This window comes from Achroia grisella, unplaced genomic scaffold (assembly GCF_030625045.1).
Source record: "Achroia grisella isolate CSIRO2021 unplaced genomic scaffold, CSIRO_AGI_Agris_v1 utg640, whole genome shotgun sequence".
In the NCBI taxonomy this organism is placed as follows: Eukaryota; Metazoa; Arthropoda; class Insecta; order Lepidoptera; family Pyralidae; genus Achroia; species Achroia grisella.
Window position 1 is genome coordinate 168,397 of NW_026712977.1, and position 24,367 is coordinate 192,763.

A 24,367-nucleotide genomic window follows, 5' to 3' on the forward strand; every position below is an offset into this window, starting at 1 on the left:
TAGAGGTTGGAGGCTCGAGATAATGACACTAGTCAAAATGGAGGTATAGAAATCAAGATAATACTATATACGAGGTATATGACCGAAACCTCATGTCAATTAAGTTTGTTCAATAAGGTGCTAATTAGAATATTGTTAATTAGATTAAGTGCAATAAAGAACACTTTAATTAATAGATATTATATCCATTTCATACCTTATATCAAGATGCTATTTAATGTACGTACCTACTATATAAATAAATATTATAGATATATATATAGTTTTATACATATCTTCATCAAATATTACAACACGCGATATTTTTTTTATAATAGGTTTCTTGCATATTTTCTGAGTGGATAAAACCCGAGTATATTTAGGGCTTACAGTGAAATAAAATTTCTATTTTATAGATGTAGAAAGATGTAATCATATTTGTTAGATATATTTTTATAGTTATCATTATATAGTATTGATTGTACTTAATTGTTTATTATCGTGTAAATGTTTTTTTTATTATATAGAAGTAAATTGTTATAATTTTGTATAAAGATAGCTTAGTGCGCTTGTCATGGACTTAACAACAATACTAATTGGTCTTAGAGACTTAGACTTATTGGTTTCAATTGGACTTAGAGACCAACTCAAAAGGCTTACACACGAAACTAAAATCAGGGGAAATAACAGCTTTAGTGTTCCAACACTAAAGCTGTTATTAGTAAACAAAGCTCAGCGGGGATACAGAAATCGAAGCAATGTAGAATCCTCTATTATAATATTTCTGATTTTGTCATGTGTAGCCCCTTATATTGTTGTAAAGCTCATACTTGCGGTTATATAATTTAATAGCATGTATTACCACTTTTATCCAGGTTGATGTATTTTAATAAATGAAATCCATATCACATTTAAGATCTTTATTTAAATTTATCAATAAGCAGCATGTTTTAAACAGTTTCAGTTATAAGGAAACCCGATATCGAAATAGAAGCAATATTGGCAAGGCAAAAATCTTTAAAAGCACTTAATATTAAAGATTTATTTCGAAATATAAGAAAATATGAAATTACGTCCGCCCGTTTTTAACTGTGGATATGTTTAAACTACAATATTTTAAACTTTTTTAAGGCTGATATAACAGATTTAACGAATTTGAAATATTTTTTTTAGATTTCTAATAGAACACATTAGGCTTTCACGTTTCAACATGCTACGACTAATCCTAATTAATACACAAATTCAAATGACGTAATTTCATTTGCCACTGGATTGAACAACGCAGTTGCTAACAATCCGTAATCAAATGACGGGATTCTTATTATTTAAACTAACGTCCTACACTACTGTTGCGATAAATGTTTTGCTTGCTACTGAGAAACTGACTACAGAATAAACAGCTAAGAAGTTTAAAATAATGTGGATTATATTGAGAACATATCCACGAGCTTTGCCCTCTAGTTGGAGGAATTAATAATGTCTACGAACTCGGGCGTTAGGCTGCTGCATCCTACAAGGAACCCGTCGATGTCTGGGCAAGCGATCATCCCAGTGGCGATGTACTCATTCACAAACCCTGCGTACTGAATACGAACGTTTTCAGCCACATCTTTGGAGACATTGATGGACAGCCAGTTGCGGATCATTGCGTGCACTTCCTGAGCCTGAGAAAACATAGAATTGTTATATTTGTTATATATTTTGAAGGTCTCGGTGGTCTGATTTAGTACCCCGACTTATTTACGATGTTTACGCGTTACATTCTTCGCACAGGCTCTGCTTGGCTAAGGACTAGATGGCGCTATCTGATTTGACCAGGGATATAAATATTATTGTTTGTAAGTTATATAAAAATTCTGTTTACACATTATGGTCCAAATTCTAAGAATGATTCTAGACTGTGTATCACGCTACAATCATTAGGAAGCAAAAACATGTCAAAATATTTATTACGCAATAACATAGTAATACACCAGCGCGGTGGATAATGTGACGCAAAGCGTTTCGCAAAAGAAGTTACCATTTCTTCTAAACTAGAGAGAAAAAGAAAGAAATGAAAGTATTCAGAGAGAGAGAAAAACTGAGAAGAGCAATTAGGTTATTTATAAAAGATATCCAATTACCAGTTGTGGCGAAACAGTCTTGCCAGTACCTATAGACCAGACTGGGTCATAAGCCAGCACAACGTTCTGCCAGTTATTGCCAATAGCTGGCACTAGAGCCTTAATCTGCTTGATTACAAACTCTTCGGTACGATGAGCATCTCTTATGGACAACGGCTCAAAGACGCAGGCAATGACTTTAAGGCCCGACTCCAAAGCATGACCCACCTACGACAGAAACATATAATACTGAACATAGAACAGAAAGATTTTTTTTTGTGGATGATAATGGAATGGTGCACCCGCCTGCGCTAACGGTTTACGCTAACGGGACACTAATGGAGGTTGATAAAATGAACATGAGGTCAGGTCAGTTAGCCCATCGTGCAAATTCATCAGCAATTTAACTCGATGGTATCCAGGGGGAACCACGTGTAGGTCGACCTGACATGGTACATTGCCAGCAATAGGGTTATCCCCTTCCCTCCAACAGAGAGATTTTTTTTTTTTTTTTATTCCCTTTTATTTGTTTCACCGTTTTTTTTTTTTTTCATGTATATTTTGATTCATTTTAAATCTTAGGCTCCCGCTGCGATTTGATACAGGGGAAGTCTTTAATAGAAGTTTTCACTGTAGGGATATATATTATATTATACATACTTTCATAATTACACATATATTATACATACAATATTAAAATATATATATATATTAAAATATATAATAGATTTAATACTTAAATATAAAATTTAATTTAATCATAAAAAGTTTTCGCTTGTATATAGTGTACACTTATGTATTGTTAATCTGTTTTAACTTATAAATAATAATTTTAGCCAGGGCATCATACGAAGCAAGAGTTTCCGGCTTCTTAATGAGGCTCGTCAAATTATAAGGGGAGTCAATCTCATACAGGCGACACGTTTGCTCGTGCTCATGCCGGGCTCTTCCAAATATGGCGCAGCTACTGAACAAATGTTCTACTGTTTGCTCGCTATCTCCATCACACGGACAACTTGCGTTGTCAATAATACCAAATCGCTTGAGATAGCTTTTATTATATCCATGCCCTGTGAGTACCTGGGTGAGATGAAAGGAACGTTCAATACCAGAAAACAGATCACGAATTACATCTAGACGCGGCAGAAGGTTTCTGGTAAATGCTCCTTGTTCCGCTGAGGTATATCTCCTTTCCCATGCCATGCGACTTTCCTTTTTATATAGAGTTTTGGCATACGCCATGGGGAATTTTGCATAATCCGGAGCTTTATGTAAACGACTGGCTTCTCCAGCCGCAACATCAGCCGCCTCATTACCAGCAATACCAACATGGCTCTTGACCCACACAATGTCTATGGGATTACTCATATGTTGAAGTGATTGATGTATGCGAGAGACAATTGGATGAGTGTTACTACGATTTTGAATGGCTTTAATAGAAGAGAGTGAGTCTGAATAGATGACAGTGTGCGCGTACTTATGATCCGAAGCCCATTCGCAAGCACGGGATATTGCTAGCAACTCAGCCTGATAAACGCTGCAACTGGAGTGCAGCTTGAATTTTTTTCTTACAACAGCTTTTGCAGCATCTGGATTGCAAGAGACAAATGCAGCTCCAACTTCACCAGTCTCCTGCTTACTGCCATCAGTGAATATAGCTACTGTATTTGGTTTTACATAGTCATCAGCCTCTTCCTGACTGCCTGCCAAATAGAGAGGAATGGAAATTCTGCTTGATGGATGTAGAAGCTGATGCACCGGAATAGGCCTTTCTAAAGTAATGTCATCAGGTAGATGATGCGTGGTGCCCAACAGTCGAGTGCGTTCCACATTAGCCACTTCAATTACCTTAAGGTCAAGTGGAGTAAACTGTGCCAACGCAAGTGCAGCTGTGGTTGATACAGTTCGGAAACCTCGAATGGCTTTAAGAGCAAACCCTCTTTGCGTACTCTCAAGAGTTCTGAGATTACATTTTTTCCTAGCAGCATGCCCCCAAATGCCTGCTGCATAGGTAACGATAGGTTCTATAACTCCATGATAGATGACACTGACATTAACCGGATGGGCTCCCCAAGTAGGTTTCACATACAAGCACAGCTTTTGAAAGATGCGCATAGCCTTATTAGTGATGTAGCGGACGTGCGATCTGAATAAGAGCTTTTCGTCAATCACAATTCCGAGAAATTTTATCTCTTTGGTAAATGTGAGGGTTATCCCATCCATTTGAATTTGAGCCCGCTTTGCCTTAGGTGTGAACGCGATGATCTGTGTCTTATTAGCCCCAAATTTTAACTTTACTCCCGCACCCCAGCGACTGGCAACTTCCAGGGCAGCATTAGTCCTATTTTCTAGCAGAGTAATGTTTGGCGCAGTGAGCACCATGAGAACATCATCCGCAAACGCCTGTATGTGACATCCTTCAGGAAGTTGCGCTTGCAAAAGTTCATCCAGGATGATATTCCACATAGTGGGACCACAAGCGGAGCCTTGGACGCAACCCCGAGTCATGCCCTTTGTGGCCCGTGCCCCAGCATAATCGAGAGTAACTGTTCGATTTTGTGTATAATCTAGTATGACTCCGTACATATTTTTTGGACTGCCAATGTATTTCAAGCGTGCAAAAAGCGCCGGCCACCACGCATTATCAAACGCAGCCTTAATGTCGAGTGAGACAGCTATAACCAGCTGCCCTTCAGACTTAGCATGTTTTACTCTGTCAAGTGCTGTCGAGATCGCAGTCGTTGTACTAGTTTGTGTGCGAAACCCGTACTGCCTATCACTGAGTTTATTATTTTTCTCAGCTTGATATATTATTCTTTTGATGAGGAGTTTTTCGAAAAGCTTACCGAATACTGGCAACAGGCCAATTGGACGAAAAGATCCCAAGTCGGTATAGTCCTGTTTGCCTGGTTTCGGTATAATTTTTACGTAAGCTTTTTTCCATTGCGTCGGAAACTTTTGTAATGATAAACATCTATTCAATATGTCAGACACGAGATGAGGAAACAATAGCGTGAATTGTAGACATATATCCGCTGTAAGTCCATCCATTCCAGGTGCTTTTCTCGGATTCATATCGCGCAATTGCTCAATAATCTCCTCAGTAGAGAAGGGTACGTCGTCATCAGTATGCGGAACAGTAGCATTACGGCGCGTATGTGTATGTATGTAGAGTGTATCTGGCACATCGTCAGGATAAAAGTGCTTAAGTAACGCGTCCGCAGTATCTTGCCTATCAACTGTATACTGATTTCCAAACTTGATTGTGGTGAAGGGTTTTTTTGGTGCCGTATCTTTAAGGAGCCGATTGGTAAGTGACCAAACATTTTCTTTGTTCTGCAGCTCGCAGAACTCACGGAAGTTTTTAGTAGATTCTTTTTTTAATTCAGCTGCATATTCGGTCTTTTTGAGTTGTTGCTGTGCTAAGAGAAGCTCTAATGTCTCACCTCGCCTTTTAGCAGCGTGTATTTGTCGATGTAAGTGAACTACTTCAGCCTTCAAGATATCAAGTCTATCTGTCCACCATGGAGGCTTATATTTCCTCCCAGAGCCTTTTATGGGCATAGATTCATTACAAGCATGTTGAATAACTTCTGTAACCTCACTGATAATCTCTTCCAAGTGTTCTATGCTTATACTGCCAATGTCACTAGTGAGGATGTTTCTGGTCGCCATATTTGTAAGCAAACTATCTCTAAACATAGCCCATTTAGCACGCTTGCTATTGTATCTATAAGTAGAGGTACTATCCCCTTGATTAGGTGATCGAATATGACTTTGACAGCGGAGACTAAATATAATGGCATTATGTTGAGAAGTGGGACACACAGCCACATCTACTCCCCAATTCTCAACTAAATTGTGGGTATCATCAGTAGCTAGCGTGAGATCAATGATAGATGAGCAATCCCGTCCATGGGAAACAGTTTCAAAAGTTGGAGTAGAGCCTGTGTTACAGAGATAGATATTGTTAGCATTCATCAAATCAAGAATCTGGTTACCACGTGAGTTACTCTTAATACTGCCCCACACAGGATGCCATCCATTGAGATCGCCGCCCACTTTAGAACATAGAACAGAGAGAGGTAAAGAAACATCATTACCCCATTCTTTTCTTTTTGATTCATCGGGCTAGTCCGGGCTCGGGCTAGCATCGGGCTAGTCCCTATTACTAATAACTATTAGTTAATAGTACTAGCCTGATGCTAGTAATGTACCATGTAAGACCAACGTCCACACGTCGCCTTTAGATACCATTAGAAGTAATATCTCATGAATTCGTCACAAAGTGCGAACTGATCTGACTTCGTGCTTATCCTATAATCTTCCATCATCACCATTCCGGTGATATACGATCTCATGTAAGGAGGTTACTTTATATCCTGAAATGTCATTGCCAAATCTGGCCATATAAACTGACATTACAAATCAAGCTGAAATAGACAATAGTACCTATACACGTGACTTTGAATAATATCTGCTATACCTATCATAGTAACGTTTTAATAATCATTTTAGTGCATTAAAATTCGAATTTATTATCAGGGCAGATTTTAAGCGATCGATCACAGATATTGCAGTGATTTAAATTGTTTTGTAATAATTAATCTATAGTTATAAATAATTGGAGTGTCTGTTTGTAATATTCAAATAACCGTTTTTTAGTACATGCATATGAATACAATACATACACCAAAATAACATTTTTTATAATTTTTGACCGTCTGTCAAATAAATTTAAACACCAGGCGGGCGAAGTCGCGGGAACAGTAGTTAATAATATAATTATATTTTTTTCACCTTAGCAGCAACTAGATCATCATCTTCACTGAAATACCTTCTCCTATCAGAGTGACCAAGTATCACCCATTCACCGCCAACATTCTTGATCATGGGCCCAGAGATTTCGCCTAAAAGTATTGCATTTTGTCAGATTATTGCACGGAAAAACACATTTCTTCGTATACTAATATATGTACGAAGCTGATATATTTCTCTATATTGTCAACCTCGTATAAAATATCATTCCACCTCGGTGGAATAGCGGTTAGCACACCACTTTACGACCGATGGTCGCGGGTTCGATTCCTCGCACGGCACAAACATTTATATTCATGAGTATAAGATTACTAAAAAGAAAAATTTTATATGTTTTATTTGGCCAATTCTCTTATGGTACAACTCACGCAGTTCGAATAACCATGATATCATGCCTTTGAACTCTGTTCATCTTGGTTTAGTTGCACACCTATGTTACAAAACGAAACAGCAGAGAAATGAAGATAAAGTGTTTTAAATAGGCGAGACAGACTCGGAAGAACAAAGAAACGTCTTTTACATGGCTAATTTCGTTTTATTATGGCAATTTGAAAAGGGGTGCTGTGTGTCCCTATTACCTTGAAAAATAAAGTATTAAATAATATTTTATGCAAGCAAATATTTAATTCCACAAATACTTATTGGCCACCCAAAAGTCATGTTACAAGAATTTTATAAGTTTATTAAATTCTTTATCATCAAGTACCTAACAATGAACTTATGATAATATATTCTTATTGTACAAATATACTTATCTATCTTGCATATTTAATTTCATATAAAACGACTCAGTGCACGGTCGGATTCATCTTCATATGAGAAGAGTATTAATTACACGGCTAAACAACCAACCCCAACTCTCCGTCTGTTGTCAACACTCCGCCGTCCTCTGTCCAACCCCTCTCAGATCGATCCCCCGTCCAATTAAAACGGGGATCGGTATTACGGCTATTTGAGCTGAGGTTCAAATCTCTAGCGGTGCCCTCAAACTAAAGTCGTATTCGTCAGGCGGGAGTTGGCCTTCAGCCGCTCCATAAGTCCGTCCATCAATCGTCCTTAAGGGTTTGGAGTGCCATCTCCACTCGCCCTCCATCATCCGGTTAAGCTGTAAAGGCCAGCTGCGGCCAACAGTATTAGAGTAGGCCGAAAAAAAAACTAAAGTAGTACAGGCACTGATTTCCATGCATTCCTAGCTTTAAATTGCGAATGCTGGTTGTTATAAGACATACGAATATACATATACAGATAAAGGAGATAGTCAGAGAGATTTTATTAAGTGTCGACGCAACAATATGTAATTGTTTTGCACACAATTTGTCGAGTACATTATGAATCCAACATGTCAGGGTTGTATAACGGACTTATTTGGTTTATTATTGCCGGAGGTTAGTTCTATCCTACTAAGAAACTCGCTACTTACCTGTGAAGGGGCCTCTAGCAGTGTGCCAACAATTTTGGCCTGCCAAAGCCACGTTATAAGGAACAATGTTCTTTACGTAGGCCAGATAAACTGAAGGTAGGCCAAGCACGATCTGAAATGTTATTACGTCAGAATAATAAGCACTTTCGTCTCTTTTATAAAATAACTAACCTTCGTATATTTTCATATTTCATGTAACGTATGCTACATTAAAATCTTTAGCAGTGTCCAAAAAAATGTTGTCTTACTAAACTAAATTTTTAATTAACACACGTGGCTGGCTACGTGTGCTCATGACATAAAAATGTTCGTATTATGCAGCGATCGAACCAGGATGGCACGGTAAAGTAGTGTCATATATTTCTTAACTAGAATGGAGTTCGAAATAAAATAATATATGTATACCTCTACGTTAGGACCCAGGGGAAGCTGGGCCAAATACTTGATGATGTGAACAATCTGCTCGGTATCTCCGTTCATCTTCCAGTTACAAGCAACGATGAATGTGCGGCTCATTTTGATGATTTAAGAGAACTGTAAGAGACCATTATTAGATATTTAAGAACAATACAAAGATCACTTATGTGATTACCTGGATGATCCGGATATAAAGAAGCCTAGCTTCTTTTTGTGCTATCCATTAAATATAGTACACAGTACACATATTTCAATTTCGTATTTTAATACTAAAATCTAAATGATATGTCGCGAAATCTATGACCCCTCCAAGGGTTAATAATTACTAATAATTTAATAAGATTTTTTTTGTTCAGTGCAACGTATATTTAACTATGTAGTGTACTATTGACTAAAAGTGTGTAAATTTCTTCTCCGAAACGGCTTGACCGATTTTGATGAACTTTTATATTTTAATAAATTCTATTCTCAGAAGATCTGAAAATAGGTTTATAACTAATTTTATACCACTAAGGGTGGCTCAGCCTAATTTTTATTTTATTATGTGGCATTAAAAATATATACAGTCTTAAATGTTGACCCAACTACCATCAGTCCCTGTAACCCCTATTTTAAATAGCGATTTTATTTTATATGGCAAAACATATTTTGCAGGATCGATTAGTCCACTATAATTTCTTATATAAAATATTATTGTTAATTGAAATTAAAATCGGAGACTTCAATTTTATTCATTTGTATTTATATAGATTAATAATGAACATATATGAAAATTCAATTGAATGAATAAAATATTTACTAATCATGATAATAATATGTCACTTTACAAACGACGCTTCTTTGTTTAGATATTTGGTCTCAAATTTCTAACTATAATGAAATCGGAAACATTTTATTGTCAATACAAGGTAAATTGCTAACATAGACAACACACAGTTGTGGGAACAACAGGACGTGCCCGAGACGCTTAATAAGCAAAAGTTTGTTAGGCGTCTTCAGTGTTATAGTCTCGAATTTCGCGATACCGACAAATTCAGGTGTGATGACAGGCTATTAGGTTACTTGCAGTGCAATAACAACGTACACTTATCTATACATATATATAAAATTGGTGTCTGTTTGTAATATTGAAATAACCGTTTTTTACTACATGCATATATATACGGTATATATACGGTACATATAGCAAAATAACATTTTTTACAATTTTTGTCTGTCTGTCTGGCGGTCTGTTTGTTCCGGCTAATCTCAGAAAGGGCTGGACCGACTTTGACGGGACTTTTTTTGGCAGGAAGCTAATATGATAAGGAGTAACTTAGGCTACTTTTATTTTAGAAAAATAAAGTTAAATTCCACGCGGATGATGTCGCGGGTACAGCTAGTTACAAATATAATAAATGTAAGTTATTATTTCACTACAAGTCACTTCATTACCATTATTATTACATGGTATAAAATAAAGTCGCAGTCGCTGTCTGTCCGTCCCTATGTATCTTTATATCTACGCAACGGATTCCTTTAATAAATAGAGTGAGTCAAGAAAAAAAATTATATGCATAATACATGTACACCCGTGCGAAGCCGGGGTGGGTAGCTAGTAGTATATAAAACAAAGTCGCTGTTGCTGTCTGTCCCTATGTATCTTTAAATATTTAAAACTACGCAACGGGTTTTGAACCTATTTTTCGGGGCGAGTAGCTAGTATAAGCAACATCAATAAAAATAGATAAACCAAACAAGGGTCGAAAAATCTGTAGATATATTAAAAATTTTACAATCAAAACAGATTTCCTGAAATTACAAATCAAGTTTACTATCAAAACTAGTAAGAGCCCGGTATCCGGCAATGTAATAAACTCTATGATGATTTTCCTGAATTAAAATTCGCTTCTCCCACCCTTACTTTTAGATTTTGTGATATTACATATCCATTTTACTATCAAAACTGGTAAGAATCCGACAATCCGGCAAAAACGGTTTTCCTAACGTAAGAATGGCTTCTCCCACCCTTACTTTTAGATTTTGTGCTATTACAAATCAAGTTTACTATCAAAACTGGTAAGAATCCGGCATCCGGCAATGTAATAAACCGGTCTGACGATTTTCCTAACGTAAAAATGGCTTCTCAGAACCTTTCTTATATGTAAATTTTGTGATATTACATATCAATTTTACTATCAAAGCACATTGCAACAAAGTACACTGTGTATCAATTTACATTGTACTCTATCTGTATACCAAATTACATCCGACAATCAACCTTTTAAGCGCAATTGAATAACATGCATCAGAACATACAAACTTGCATTTTATAATACTAGGTATTACCTACTACGAGTGCTTTATAAATACATATAAAGAAAATGGTGTGTCTATTTGTAATATTGAAATAACCGTTTTTTGTTACATGCATATGAATATAAATACGATACATACACAACATATTTTTTTTCACAATTTTGTCTGTCTGTCTGTCTGTCTGTCTGTTCCGGCTAATCTCTAAAATGGCTGGACCGAATTTGACGAGACTTTTTTAGGTAGGTAGCTGATGTAATAATGAGTAACTTAGCCTAAGTTACTTTATACTGTTATTTTAGAAAAAAAATTAATTAAATTTTCTGTTAATTCCACACGGACGAAGTCGCAGGTACGGCTAATTTATAACAAAAATAACCTTTTCCTCGTGGCATGAATCTGCACGTCAAATTGCATTAAGATCAGCTCCGGACCGTTTAGTAGTAGAATAAAGTAAAATTTAGTTTATTTATTTAGTAAAAGCTGTTAATTCGAACTTACAAACGAAAATTATTTTTTTAATAAATCTAAAAGAAAATATTGTCAACTGAATATAAAAATTCTAAAAACTGAAAATAAAGTAATAGTAATGTAATATAAATATTACATTACTATTTTTTTAACACATAACATGTAACGTAACGTACACAACTATGTTACGTGTTAAGGCTTGGTCACTTCAAACAATTTGCATGAAAATTGGGTGTGAAGGGAGTTCTTTGTTCCGAATAATCAATATGTCTGTCACACAGTTGAAATTGCAAGTTATATAATAAATGTTGTATTCTGAAATACTTTATAATGAAACAATGGTTATTTTATTTATTTTATGGAATTCATTAATATGGTACGTGCCTAGACATCAAATAAAGTCAAAAAAATCTTTTTAAGTACTTCCTGTTCAACTTAATATTATATGTGATTATATAATCTATAGTTGTTGTCATATAGTGGTATTACATATAATATAATAAAATATAAACCATATGAAGCATACTTATGTTAAAGCTAAAACACCTATTTATGTAACAGCTCGAGAACAATAGAACTAAAAATTAAAAATACGAATATCGATTAATTTCACAAGCAACGGGTAGCATTTTTCAATCTATATATATCTAATTATTAAATGTTAACTGAAGAAAGCAAAAAAAATATTATGCTATTCTTACATCATTACCTATTAGTCTAAAATAAAAATTGATAAGTCACAAATAATCAAGATATTCACAACATATTACCAATATATCCAGAATTATCACAATGAATTGATATTTAAATAAAATATGCACTTACATATTTTCCAGAAGTAGCGAAGATACTTTCTGCAGTCTTCTTCTTTATTCAAACTAAATATTCGTTTAAAATGTCTAACCGTTGTGAGAAAGTACTAACGGGAAACGCCTAAATCAAAGTGTAATTGCAATACACACACTCGTAACGAGGGCTCTCTGTCTAGTGATCAATATTCGTCAAATATATATATATATATAAATCCATGCACCGACCAGACGTTAGCTATGGATTGCGAGTATTCAGTTTTCACTGAAAATCAACGGATGAACTAAATGAACTTGTCTACTTTTTTATCTATAAAACTTATTATTTTATTGCCATATATATATGGATATAAAAGAAAAAATATATAACTAAATAAAAGACAACTGCAAGTCAAAAAAATTATGTTCCTTATTTAGATTGTTCATAAATAACATCCTAATTACGCTTCCGGTGCGCCAAGTTACATTATGCACTACACCATGTAATAAAAGTGAAGTAAAAGTAAATATTTTTCGGTTCGTTCGTAGATTCGGTATAATAGGAGAGTAGCTCAGATTAAGAATGCTATAACAAGAGTAAGAATTTGAATTAATTACATTTACAGTCGATAAAAATTATGATGGTAAGGATGACAAACACTTAGAAAAAAAAATCCGCAATTTGTTTATTGCACTATGCATCTCCCAGAAATATTTAGAAATAATAAGAAACTGAAGTATTTCTTTAGAAATTATAATCTCTTTGGAACAATTTAAAAAGTATTTATAAAGAAGACTTATCACATTGAAATGTACTTACCTCAGATATAGTTTGCAAAATTTTTTTTGACGATCGTAGCGAAACTGAACGGAATGGGAAAAGTTACTGAAAAGTACTGTGCAAGAAGTTAAGTTTGTTACATATTGTTCGTGTTTACGGCCGGTATATTTTATTAGAAACAATGTACAATACTAATAATATTTAAAGCGCTTCGAAATTTATAATACATGTCAATATTATTTTTCGTTCTTATTTTAATACACGTCCCATCAACATGTATTTATGGGATTATTATTTTAAAACACTACAATAATTTAATAATTTCTACATTTGGTCCTGGATACGAGCCGTAAGTACAGGAATCAAGCATTTTCATTGTAGTAATATTCAGACATTGTAATTACTGAGTAATTACGATACTGAAGTGAAGATCAATCGGAGTTTTGGCGGGAATATGAAAATGGTGTTAAGTACAGATTAATTTATTAAAACAAACCTAGCACTTAGAGGTATTATCTTTGTATTAATGACAAAGAAATTTATAATGTTAGTAAAGTATGTATATTGTAATTACAGTACGCTTATATATTGCTTTGTGGATAATTTTTTTTCTACATAACTATGGTATGATATAGTTAGCGGATAGCTGCATTATAATATTGACTTGACTTGTATTTTTTGTGAACATTTATTAAGTTCTATTTTCATAGATTTTATTATGAAAAAGTGCGTTTGTCTTGTGACTAGAAACAAGGCTAGTGGGTGAAAGCTTTTCAAGTAGCCGATAAATATTTGAGGACTAATTCTGCAGCAGTTGCGAGAATTTCATCTTTAAGGGCATCAGTAGGGCACAAGCACCACTTTACCTACTGAATGCACCTAGTGTTTTTTTAATAGATTTTTAGAGGCAGATATAAGTATACCTATATTAAAGTACCACAAGAAATTAATATTAAAGAAAATAAGGCATAGAAACTAAAATGTGGTTTGTTTGATTTGAATGAAAGTTGTAAATGTTGGAACAATCTAATATTATTCTGCAGAAAATACGATTGATAATATTTTATTAATGGGTACGGAAGAAGAAAAGAAAGTATAAATAAATTATATCAAGCATTTAATACATTTTGGAATATTTTTGTTTATGGAAATTAAGAAAATAGAGATATTAACTTAATCAAACAGAAATCTTAGACAAATGGCTCTTTATTATGTCATATAAATAAAACCCTAATCTAAATAAAATAAAACCTGACTACATTCATTCATCCCTTACGACCTTAAGGCTTTTAATAAATAAAATCCATTTCACAGTAATATCTTTATTTAAATTGGTCAATAAACAGATTATTTTAAACAGTCTCAATTATAAGTAAACCTCGAAATAACAAAGTATTTGGAACATTAATAGATATAGTAATTTACTTAAAAATAACTAACGAAGTAATCAATTAATAAAAAGGCAAATGTCTTTAAAAGCACTTAAAATTAAACATGATTTGAAATAGGTAATAAGAAATAACGTCCGTCCGTCATAAGACGTCACAAACATCGATTACAAGTAATGCCATAATTTATAGCGTATGGCGTATCACTAAGATTAAAAGTAAAACCATTATATGTATTATATTTATCATTGAAACTTATTCTCCTCCAACTGCAACACATTGATCATGACGGAATGAAATTTATCGAAATATTTATAACAAAATTTTTTAATGACAATATAAAAATAACAATGGGATCGATTATATATTTATTCGAAAAGAATAAAGTTGAATATTTTTTTACAGTAGTTATTACAGTTACCTGGTTGAAATGATATTTTTTTAAATATTAATGTAATTTATGCAAATTTGAAATTTTGATAAAAATGAAAATTTATACAATTTGAAGTATATTTTTAGATTTCTAGTAGAACACATGAGGCATAAGTTTCAAGTTACGTCTAATTCTAATCAATACACAAATTCGTATGGCGACACTTACGTCGTGAAACTACTACATTATACCGCAACTGCGGAGTTACATCTAAAACGAGAATAAACAGCTAGGAATTTAAATGAAATAAGAGGAGTTAATAATGTCGACAAACTCGGGCTTCAGGCTGGCGCTTCCTACAAGGAACCCGTCGACATCTGCGCAAGCGGCTAGCTCCGTGGCATTGGCTTCAGTCACAGACCCTCCGTACTGAATACGAACGCTGTCAGCCACATCACTGTTGACATTGGTGGACAGCCAGCTGCGGATTGCCGCGTGCACTTCCTGAACCTGAGAAAATATGCAATTGTTATATATTAATATTTTAATATATTTGATCTAGCGATTTACTACACAGTCTCATTGAGGATACAGCGCTGTGCGAGGTGACGAGGGATTTTATTATTGTTTATAAGTTATCCCAGTTAACAACCGGTTATAATCTTTGAGTAGTTATTTTTTTTAAACTTCATGGTGCAATCTTTGAATAAGATTCTAGGCCATTTAACACCAGGCTACAATCATTAGCAACCATAAACATGTTAAAAGAATTGTTACGGACAAGCGTAGCGCTGGTGAACGATGTGACGCAGTGCTATTCAGAAAAGAAGTCTCCCGACTTATTTACCGAATCGCCAGTTCATCTAAATTAGAGAAAAAAACAAAGAAAAGAACATATTTAAAGAGGTAGGAACAGAATAGCTCAGTTAGTTTATTTATAAAATATTTGCAATTACCTGTTGAGGAGAAGCACTCACACCAGTACCGATTGCCCAAACTGGCTCGTAAGCCAGCACAACTTTCTGCCAGTTGTTGCCAATAGCTGGCACTAGAGCCTTAATCTGCTTGGTCACAACCTCTTCGGTTAGACCAGCATCTTTTTGCTCCTGATTCTCACCGACGCAGGCGATTACCTTCAGGCCAGACTCCAGAGCATGCTCCACCTATGACAGAAACATATTAGTACTGAACATAGCACCGTATATCCCATCGTTTACACTTTTATTACAAATCATACAATACCTATGCAGGCGACATTGAATAATAACTACGTATTATTTGTAAACATTCATTCAATAACAATTTTAATTGTAATCTGTTATTAGAGCAGTTTTTAAGCATTCGATCACAAATATTGCAGTGATTTATATTGTTCTGTACTAATTCATTATTTGAAAATCATTTAATAAGTACAAACTATGGCAACATTGCAAAACTTCGGTAGTGGACGCTCTTAATAATTAAATTTTGTTCACCTTAGCAGCAATTAGATCATCATCTTCCTTAAAAATAATTCTTCTTTCAGAGGGGCCAAGGATCACCCATTCAGCGCCAACATCCTTGATCATAGGCCCAGAGATTTCTCCTTAAAGTTTTGTATTATGTCAGATTATTGCACGAAAAAGACACATTTACTTAATATATGTATGAAGCTGGTAATATTACTCTATATTATCAGCCTCGTATTAATATATGATTTAATAATTATTCTACCTATTTTATTCATCTTAACATTCTCGTAAAGTTCCCTAAAAGAAATAAGATAATTAAAAAATAAAAATATACTTGTATATTTGAATGTTCTTATCTCAACTACTATGTTTTTGAATTTTATTTTACATATTTACAATCCAGTACGGACGGACTATTCTTCGCATGAAAAGAGTCGCTTTGTAAAGGCATTAACTTTTCACGCATACCTAGCTTTAAAACCGCAAATTCTGGTTGTTACAAGACATATGAATGCAGACAGGCAGATAAAGGGGATGAATCAGACAGTAGTCAAAGAGATTATCAAGTTTCGGCGCAACACAATTTGTTGAGTACATCATAAATCTAACATGTGAGGATTGTATAACGGACTTATTTGGTTTATTGCCGGAGAGTTAGTGATATCGTACGACACTTGTTACTTACCTGTAAAGGCGCCTTTAGCAGTGCGCCAGCAATTCTGCGCAGCCAAAGCAACGTTATAAGGAACCATAGTCTTCACGTAGGCTATGTAAATTGAAGGTATGGCTAACACGATCTGAAATGTTATCACATGTACAACATTCTTACGACATGTGTTTATTTCATCAACAAACCAAATCTATTGTAACTCGGTACATACAGATGTAATTTATAATACATAATATGAACATTATAAAAAAATTCAAATAATTTTAATTGTTTCTGTGATTTTCGACTACAATCAAAACATATCAATGTAACTTCGGACATTTTGTATTATCCCTAAGGCACGGGATAAAGGAGAATAATTAAGTAAAATTTGTTCTGGCCAACGGAATATTGAATACAACGGACGTAGATAGATAGATAGATAATATAATTATTCATATTATTTAAGTAATTTGAATAGAAAATGAGGTGACGCTACACCTAATGATAACAAACCGTGTTACCACTTATGCATTGCTATTCCAGGGGACTACTCGTGTTCTATAATTTCACTTCCATTTCTGCTTGGCAGCTAAAATAGGCGAGATCGAGGTTGGGTAATCCCAACCTCGATCGCAGCAGACGATTTTTTTACAGTCAACATCTGGCAACCTCGCTAAACAACACTATGTGCGATGCTACAATGAAAAATGTAAAAACGGGGAAAAACTTAATAATAGACAAACACTCACACAAATGTCCATATTATGCAGCAATCGAAACAGATACCATAGACGATAAAACAGTGTCTTAAACTAGAATTGTGTTAGAAATAAGAAAATATATATACCTCTACGTTAGGATCCAGGGGAAGCTGAGTCAAGTTCTTGATGATGTCGAGGGTTTGCTCAGTGTCGCCGTTCATCTTCCAGTTACCACAAACAATGAAGGTACGGCTCATTTTGATGATTTATGGCAACTGTAAGAGACAATAAGTAAACATTTACGAACTATCAAAGATTTCTTATTCACTAGTTAGGATTGCGGCTTTGTAGTCATCGTCGAGCTTACCCGGATATAAAGTATCAAATTTTGACATATTTTTAATTGTTTATATGTTTATTACTCAATCACGAAAGTCCATAACATATTTAGTATTTTAGAGGAGTCTCTACATTAGAAATTCAATTAATTTATCTATAATAGATTGTTGAATTGCATTATCCCTAAAGCCATATATTTTAGCGACTGTTGATGAAAAATATAACACTTATATAAATACTGACGAAGAAAAATGCATCTGTTACAGGTTATGGTACTAGGAGAATAGATCAGTCCTAAATAGTATCAAATTTAGAGTCATTACACTAACTATAATAAAGTTATCAGTAAAATTATTCAATAAATACTACAGTTCTACCTTTTGTTTTGTTATTGTTTAAACAATATTAAAAACATTTTATTTAATAAGTATGTATGTATTTAGTAACTATTCTGTAGATTATTATTAAAATGAAGACCATAAACACATCAGTTCTATCGCAACTATGCTTGCTGACTTTATTTAAATTTACTTTTAAAGTTATTACGTTTTAGTCATTATATTTATTTTTATCCTAGATAATTTATATTGTACCTGATGAATAAATAAAATATACCAAACACTAAATGCATATGAATAAATATTCATACGGGAGAAGGGGTTGTTAGCACCCACTTGTCAGTAATGTACCATGTCAGGTTGACAAACCATGTGGAGGTCAACATGGTTTGTCAAGATTAGGCCAACTGCCTTGACTTCATGTTCAGTTTATGATCCTCCGCTGGTGCCTCGCCAACGTAAACCGTTAGCTAATCATTTCATTATCAATCATAAAAAATATTCATATGAATTTACTGAAATGTTTTTAATCATTACATAGTATAAAACAAAGTCGCTGTCACTGTCCCTATGCATGCTTAAATTTTTAAAACTACGCAACGGATTTTGAACATGTTTTTTTTAATAGATAGAGTAATTCAAGAGGAAGGTTTATATGTGTAATATATGTACACCCGTGAGAAGCCGGGGTGGGCCAGCTAGTATTTGATAAATTTTAGAACCCGTTTGATATCGTGGTCATTGTTAATAGTTATATGTCATTGAAAAATTAAAAATGTTTACTAATCATGAGATGCCAACTTGACAATGACGCTTTTTTATTCAGATTTTTAGTTATTTAATTAATTTATTTCTAACTATAATAAAATCGCAAACGTTTTTATCGATAACATGATACAAAGTAAACTGCTAACATAGCAAACAAACAGTTATGAGAACGGCCGTATGGAAACAACAGGACGTGCCCGAGACGCTTAAGAAGCGAAAGTTTAGTTTTGCGTTTTCGTTGTTTTAATCTTAGGTTTCGCAGTATCGGCAAAATCCTGGAATGATGACGGGTGATTAGGTGCAGATTTCCAGTGAAATAATAACGTATACTTTGTTATCATAGAACAAGCGTTATTATGCTTACTTAGTAATTAATAACAAAGATATTGTTTTCCGTTGTACAGCATTGGTTTCATGTTACATTATTCCAATAAACACAGAAAATTGTAATACTGTATGTAGGTACGTAATTACTGAAAGATTTTTTTTAAATACAGTACATTATTAAACTATTAAAATTTAGTTAGAAAACTATGAATAATTTTGACTTAAGCTACATCAAAACCTACCCTTTGTCTGGCAAAGGATAAAAAATAAAAGTTGTCGATATGTATCCTAAAAATGTCACCATTGTCCGTATTTAAAGGATATATATGAGAAAATCCGTTATTAGCGGCCTCTATTACTACAAAAAAAATCAATACAATTGTAAAATTTTTTACCTATTTGTCTTGTAGTCCGTTTGAAAGAGCTATTCAAATGTTGGTAACACTAAATATTTATTTTATTTTATTGCAATCGGTTTACGTTACGATAACCGTTTACCATTAGATGGGCCGTATGGTTGTTTGCTACTAAAATGTTTAAAGGCCGTATGCTTGTTTACTATTTAAATGTCGACGATTTCCGGCTTCCGAGCGGTAAACGAACGGAGCTGGGGTTGTTCACCCCAGAATGCCCGGGCAAGGAGCGCAAGCTCCGGGCCCGACCCAGCGGTGCATAAGAGCCTGCGGATGATCCTGCTGCTGCTGGGACATACCACGATGGTATAAAAGAAACTAAACAGTTTTCCAGGAAAAACTATTCGAGTTCAGCTTAAAACTGAATTCAGTAGACCATAAAAATGTGAAAAAAAGCGATACGATTTAGAGACCATATCATACTTCTTCGAATACAAAGACAAACAGGCATAAAATAATGCAATAAATTGTTTTGTACGTGTAAAACACCAACAGGAACTCTTATTATTAACATCAGTGAGCGCCATATTTAAGCTTTAAAATCAATAACTTCAGACAGAAGCTACATATGTATTGCAACGTTGTGTCTATTAATAGACAGAATGCCGCTGTATTTCAGAATTTACCGATTCTACCTGTCCATACTGACATTATGAATGCAAAAGTTTAAAGTGCAAAAGCCTGTTTGTTCGTTAACTTTTCATTAGAATGTTGATATATTTCAGAATCTACAGATTCTATTTATCCATACTAAGGTTATAAATGAAGCGATCACCGTATTTTAAAATACAATAACTAATAAATAACTTAAAACGGATGTTATATATTGCGACTTTGTATGTCTATTATAATTATAATAAACTAGCTATGCCCGCGGTATCTACCCGCATTACATTTCATGTTGATGCATAAGCTATATTACTGTAAAGTTTCATCAAAATCCGTTCAGTAGTTTTTGCGTGAAAGAGCAAGAAACATGCATTCTTACAAACTTTATTAAAATTATATAAAATACCGATTATATTTCAGAATCTACGGATTCTCTCTATAGTAACTAACTATTATATATATATTTGTCCGTTTAAAGACTAAACGCCTAAGCATATTTCAATGAAATTTGAGGTGAAGATAGATCACGACAATGAAAAAAAAATTTTAATTAATGAGATAATATATATAATACCATTGGTCCGTCTGTCCGTTTGTTACATTTTCATGAATTGTTAAACGAAATTTGTCGGACAAAGTCGATATTAACAGATGTAATGTAATGTATAAGTATGTTTTTATGGCATGAGGTGAGAGGAGTCCCAGATTATCTATGGAATCCTCCCATCATGTAATGAACATCGGTTCCTTTTTATACAATTACACTCCCCTAATGGGATGGATTATAAATTAGAAACGGCGACGAAATTTGACATTTTTTTATCACAATAAAATGATGAAGCCTTTAAATATGCTGTAGTTATTTCTTTTCCTTTATTTTATTTCTTAAATCCTTTGTACTAATAAGAAAGTAATAAAAATGCATTATGATGAAAGTTAATATATCATTTTACTTTTTCATATTTTGATCTAAATCCCATTATCTGTATCAATGCGACATTTGTATATATACATACATATATTGTGTTCTTTTTTTATTGTAGGCCGTGGGTATATATTTCATACCAAGGTGGCCAATAAGCATTTAGAGTCGTTTTGTATCAAACAACTAAAGAGATTAATGGACAAACTTCAAACTACAAGAACGCGGTCCTTAAATTTATAATTAATGAGGAGAATACAAAATCTAGTTAGTAAAACACTGTATATAAATGGTAAATTTACAACCTAATGTTTATATATTTATTGCATTATCAACAAGTTTTTGAGTTATATGTACAACATCGTGAATCAAGAGTCCTAGGAAGGATACCATTGTTTTCACCAGCGTAAAAAAATAGAAAAATACTTTAACAAAAATTTACTCTCACACATCTCTAAAGTAAATGGTATATCATTATAGCAATCTAAACTTTACAACTTATTATATTTACGGATGTTAGAATTTTTAATGAATATTGGATTAACGGAATTTACTGAAGGACTTTTTCCAACAGTAAGTAGCCGCTTTGTAAATTATATGAACAATTTAAGATATCGGTGCACATATATAACGTTAAACGGCAAATTACTAGCAAATACCTACTGTGTAAATTAAAAAAATCAGTGCTAGATAATAATATATGTTATGACAGAGTCTACTTTGTTTTCAATTATTTTATAATTGTTGTAAATAATAAATGAATTTCTTTGAATGAAATCAAAATGTATTATTTCACTAACTATTATCCACGACTGCGACATTGGACACCTAGAACTTTTCTATCTTCTTTCAATTTAATTTAGAATTAAAACATAAAAGTAGCCTAAGTTACTCAATAGAACAATAGCTATATGCGAGCGAAAGTCCCGTCAAAATAGGTTCCGCCGTTTCAGTAATTAGCAAAAACAAACAGACAAGATAGCGAGACAAAAATTTATAATTAGAATATTTACATACCTAAGAAAAACATAATTTCTCATGTGCATTAATGTTAATTTGTAATTACAAAGAGACAATTTTCATTTTTTATTATTATATTGGTAAATTTTTATTTTGAGTTCTCAATACAACACAGAAATTAAACTTAAAATAAATAATTCCATGAATGCAGGAATATTGAGCAAGTATAATTTAGTTGCAAATTATTTATTTTTTAACAATTTCATAATATTTTCATATTTTAGGTTACCATATTTCGTTATTTATCTATCAAATTTATTGAGGGAATAAATATGCCCAATTCGTTATAATAAACATATACTTTCATTGAGTGTTACATGTCAATTATCAATTAATGCTTTGTCACTCAACCAATCTTCATGAAATTTGAGTTGAAAGGACTTTTTTTTGTTCCGAATAATCAATACGTCTGCCAAACAGTTGATATTGGCAAGTAAAGCCAATTATATAATAAATATGATATTATAAAATACTTTCTAATTAAATAAAGCTATTTATTATATTTTATTTAATATTTCAAGATGCTACGTGCCTAGACATGAAATAAAGACAAATATTATAATTTCTTTTTATTACTTATTTTTTAACTTAATATTATATTTGCTTGTTAAGTCATATACTGGTACTCTATTATAATAAAAAAAAATACAAACAATAAGAGCATAAATAACTAAAATACTTATTTATGAAATAGCTCGAGTTACAAAAAAATATATGTATTAATTAATTTCATAGGCGCCATTTTTTATTCCAAATATAAATCTGTAATAATAAATATTAAGTGTATTAACTAAAGGTAAAACTATGTTATTATTTCATTATTATATAGTATCGTAAAAAAGATTTAAAATAATAAATTAACATAAATTCACAAAATATTACCAATATTATAAAAGGATCACGATTAATTGATATATATTTAAATAAAATATGAACTTACATATTTTCCAGAAGCAGCGAAAATATTTTCAGCAGTATTCTTTATTTAAATAAAATATTAATTTAAAAATGTCTGACCGTTGTGAGAAAGCACTAGGAAACGCTTACAGTGCAATATAATTGCAATACAGACACTCGTAACGAGGGCTCGCAGTCTAGTGATCAATATTCGTCAAATTTTATATATAAACCCATGCACCAACCAGACGTTAGCTAGGGTTTGCGACTATTCAAATTTTTCAGTGAATCAAATGATAGACTAAATGAATTTATCTACTTTGTTGGATATGAAACTCAATGTTTCATTTCTATTTATCAATTGATATAAAAAGAGAAAACATATATAACTCGATAAAAGACGATTGCAAGTCTCTCAGAAAAATTATGTAACTTATTTGGCTTGTTCATAAATAATATCCCGATGCACGCTTCCGCTGCGCCAAGTATGATAATATTATAAGTGAAATAGAACTAAAAATAATTGTAATAACAATACAAGAGAAGTAATATGGAAAATTGTTGAGGATCCTACGGAAGGGCGATTCGTTTGTAGATTGAAAGTTCAGATTAACGATGTTATTACAAGATAAAGAAGTAATATCGCAATTTTTTTAATTGTATATAAGGAGATGCATTGTACGTTTAGAAATTTTGAACTGAAGTACCGCTTTAAATACAACAAATTTAAAATGAAAAGGTGTTTTATTAATTACATTTAAAAGAATTTAATGTGATTTAAAATGTAACTAAGATTTAAAGATACTTTTATGACCCTCGATAGATTAATAGCGGAACTAAACGGAATAGGAAATACTGTACAAGAACAATATAATATATGCTACATATTGTTAATGTTTACGTCCGAAATCTTTTACTGGACTCAATGTGCAATACTAATACATAATTGTTACGAAGATATTTAAGGCGTTTCGCAGTTTTTAATACATGTCAATATTATTTTTCGTTCTTATTTATATGCACTTCCTGTCAACATTGATTTATGGCATATCAATTCAGAACATTTTATTTCAATAATTCCTTCATATGGTCTTGGAT

General features: G+C 33.1%; 2 protein-coding genes across 3 annotated transcripts; both read right to left on the reverse strand.

Moving 5' to 3' along the window:
- Positions 1-1,125: 1,125 nt before the first annotated feature.
- Positions 1,126-12,479, reverse strand: LOC131849220 (triosephosphate isomerase-like). The gene is made up of 6 exons (XM_059199241.1): positions 12,328-12,479; positions 8,725-8,853; positions 8,320-8,431; positions 6,882-6,991; positions 2,103-2,309; positions 1,126-1,643 (listed from the first exon to the last, which is right to left on the reverse strand). Exons 2-6 carry the CDS (start codon positions 8,833-8,835, stop codon positions 1,437-1,439), a joined length of 747 nt encoding a protein of 248 aa, XP_059055224.1. The 5' UTR covers positions 8,836-8,853; positions 12,328-12,479; the 3' UTR covers positions 1,126-1,436.
- Positions 12,480-14,993: 2,514 nt separating this feature from the next.
- Positions 14,994-23,450, reverse strand: LOC131849164 (triosephosphate isomerase-like). 2 transcript variants are annotated; one of them, XM_059199165.1, is made up of 6 exons: positions 23,313-23,450; positions 17,783-17,911; positions 16,969-17,080; positions 16,308-16,417; positions 15,789-15,995; positions 14,994-15,342 (listed from the first exon to the last, which is right to left on the reverse strand). In XM_059199165.1, exons 2-6 carry the CDS (start codon positions 17,891-17,893, stop codon positions 15,130-15,132), a joined length of 753 nt encoding a protein of 250 aa, XP_059055148.1. In that variant the 5' UTR covers positions 17,894-17,911; positions 23,313-23,450; the 3' UTR covers positions 14,994-15,129. The 2 variants fall into 2 exon arrangements, with proteins under 2 accessions (XP_059055148.1, XP_059055149.1); XM_059199166.1 differs by lacking the exon at positions 23,313-23,450 and adding an exon at positions 19,804-19,871.
- Positions 23,451-24,367: the final 917 nt, after the last annotated feature.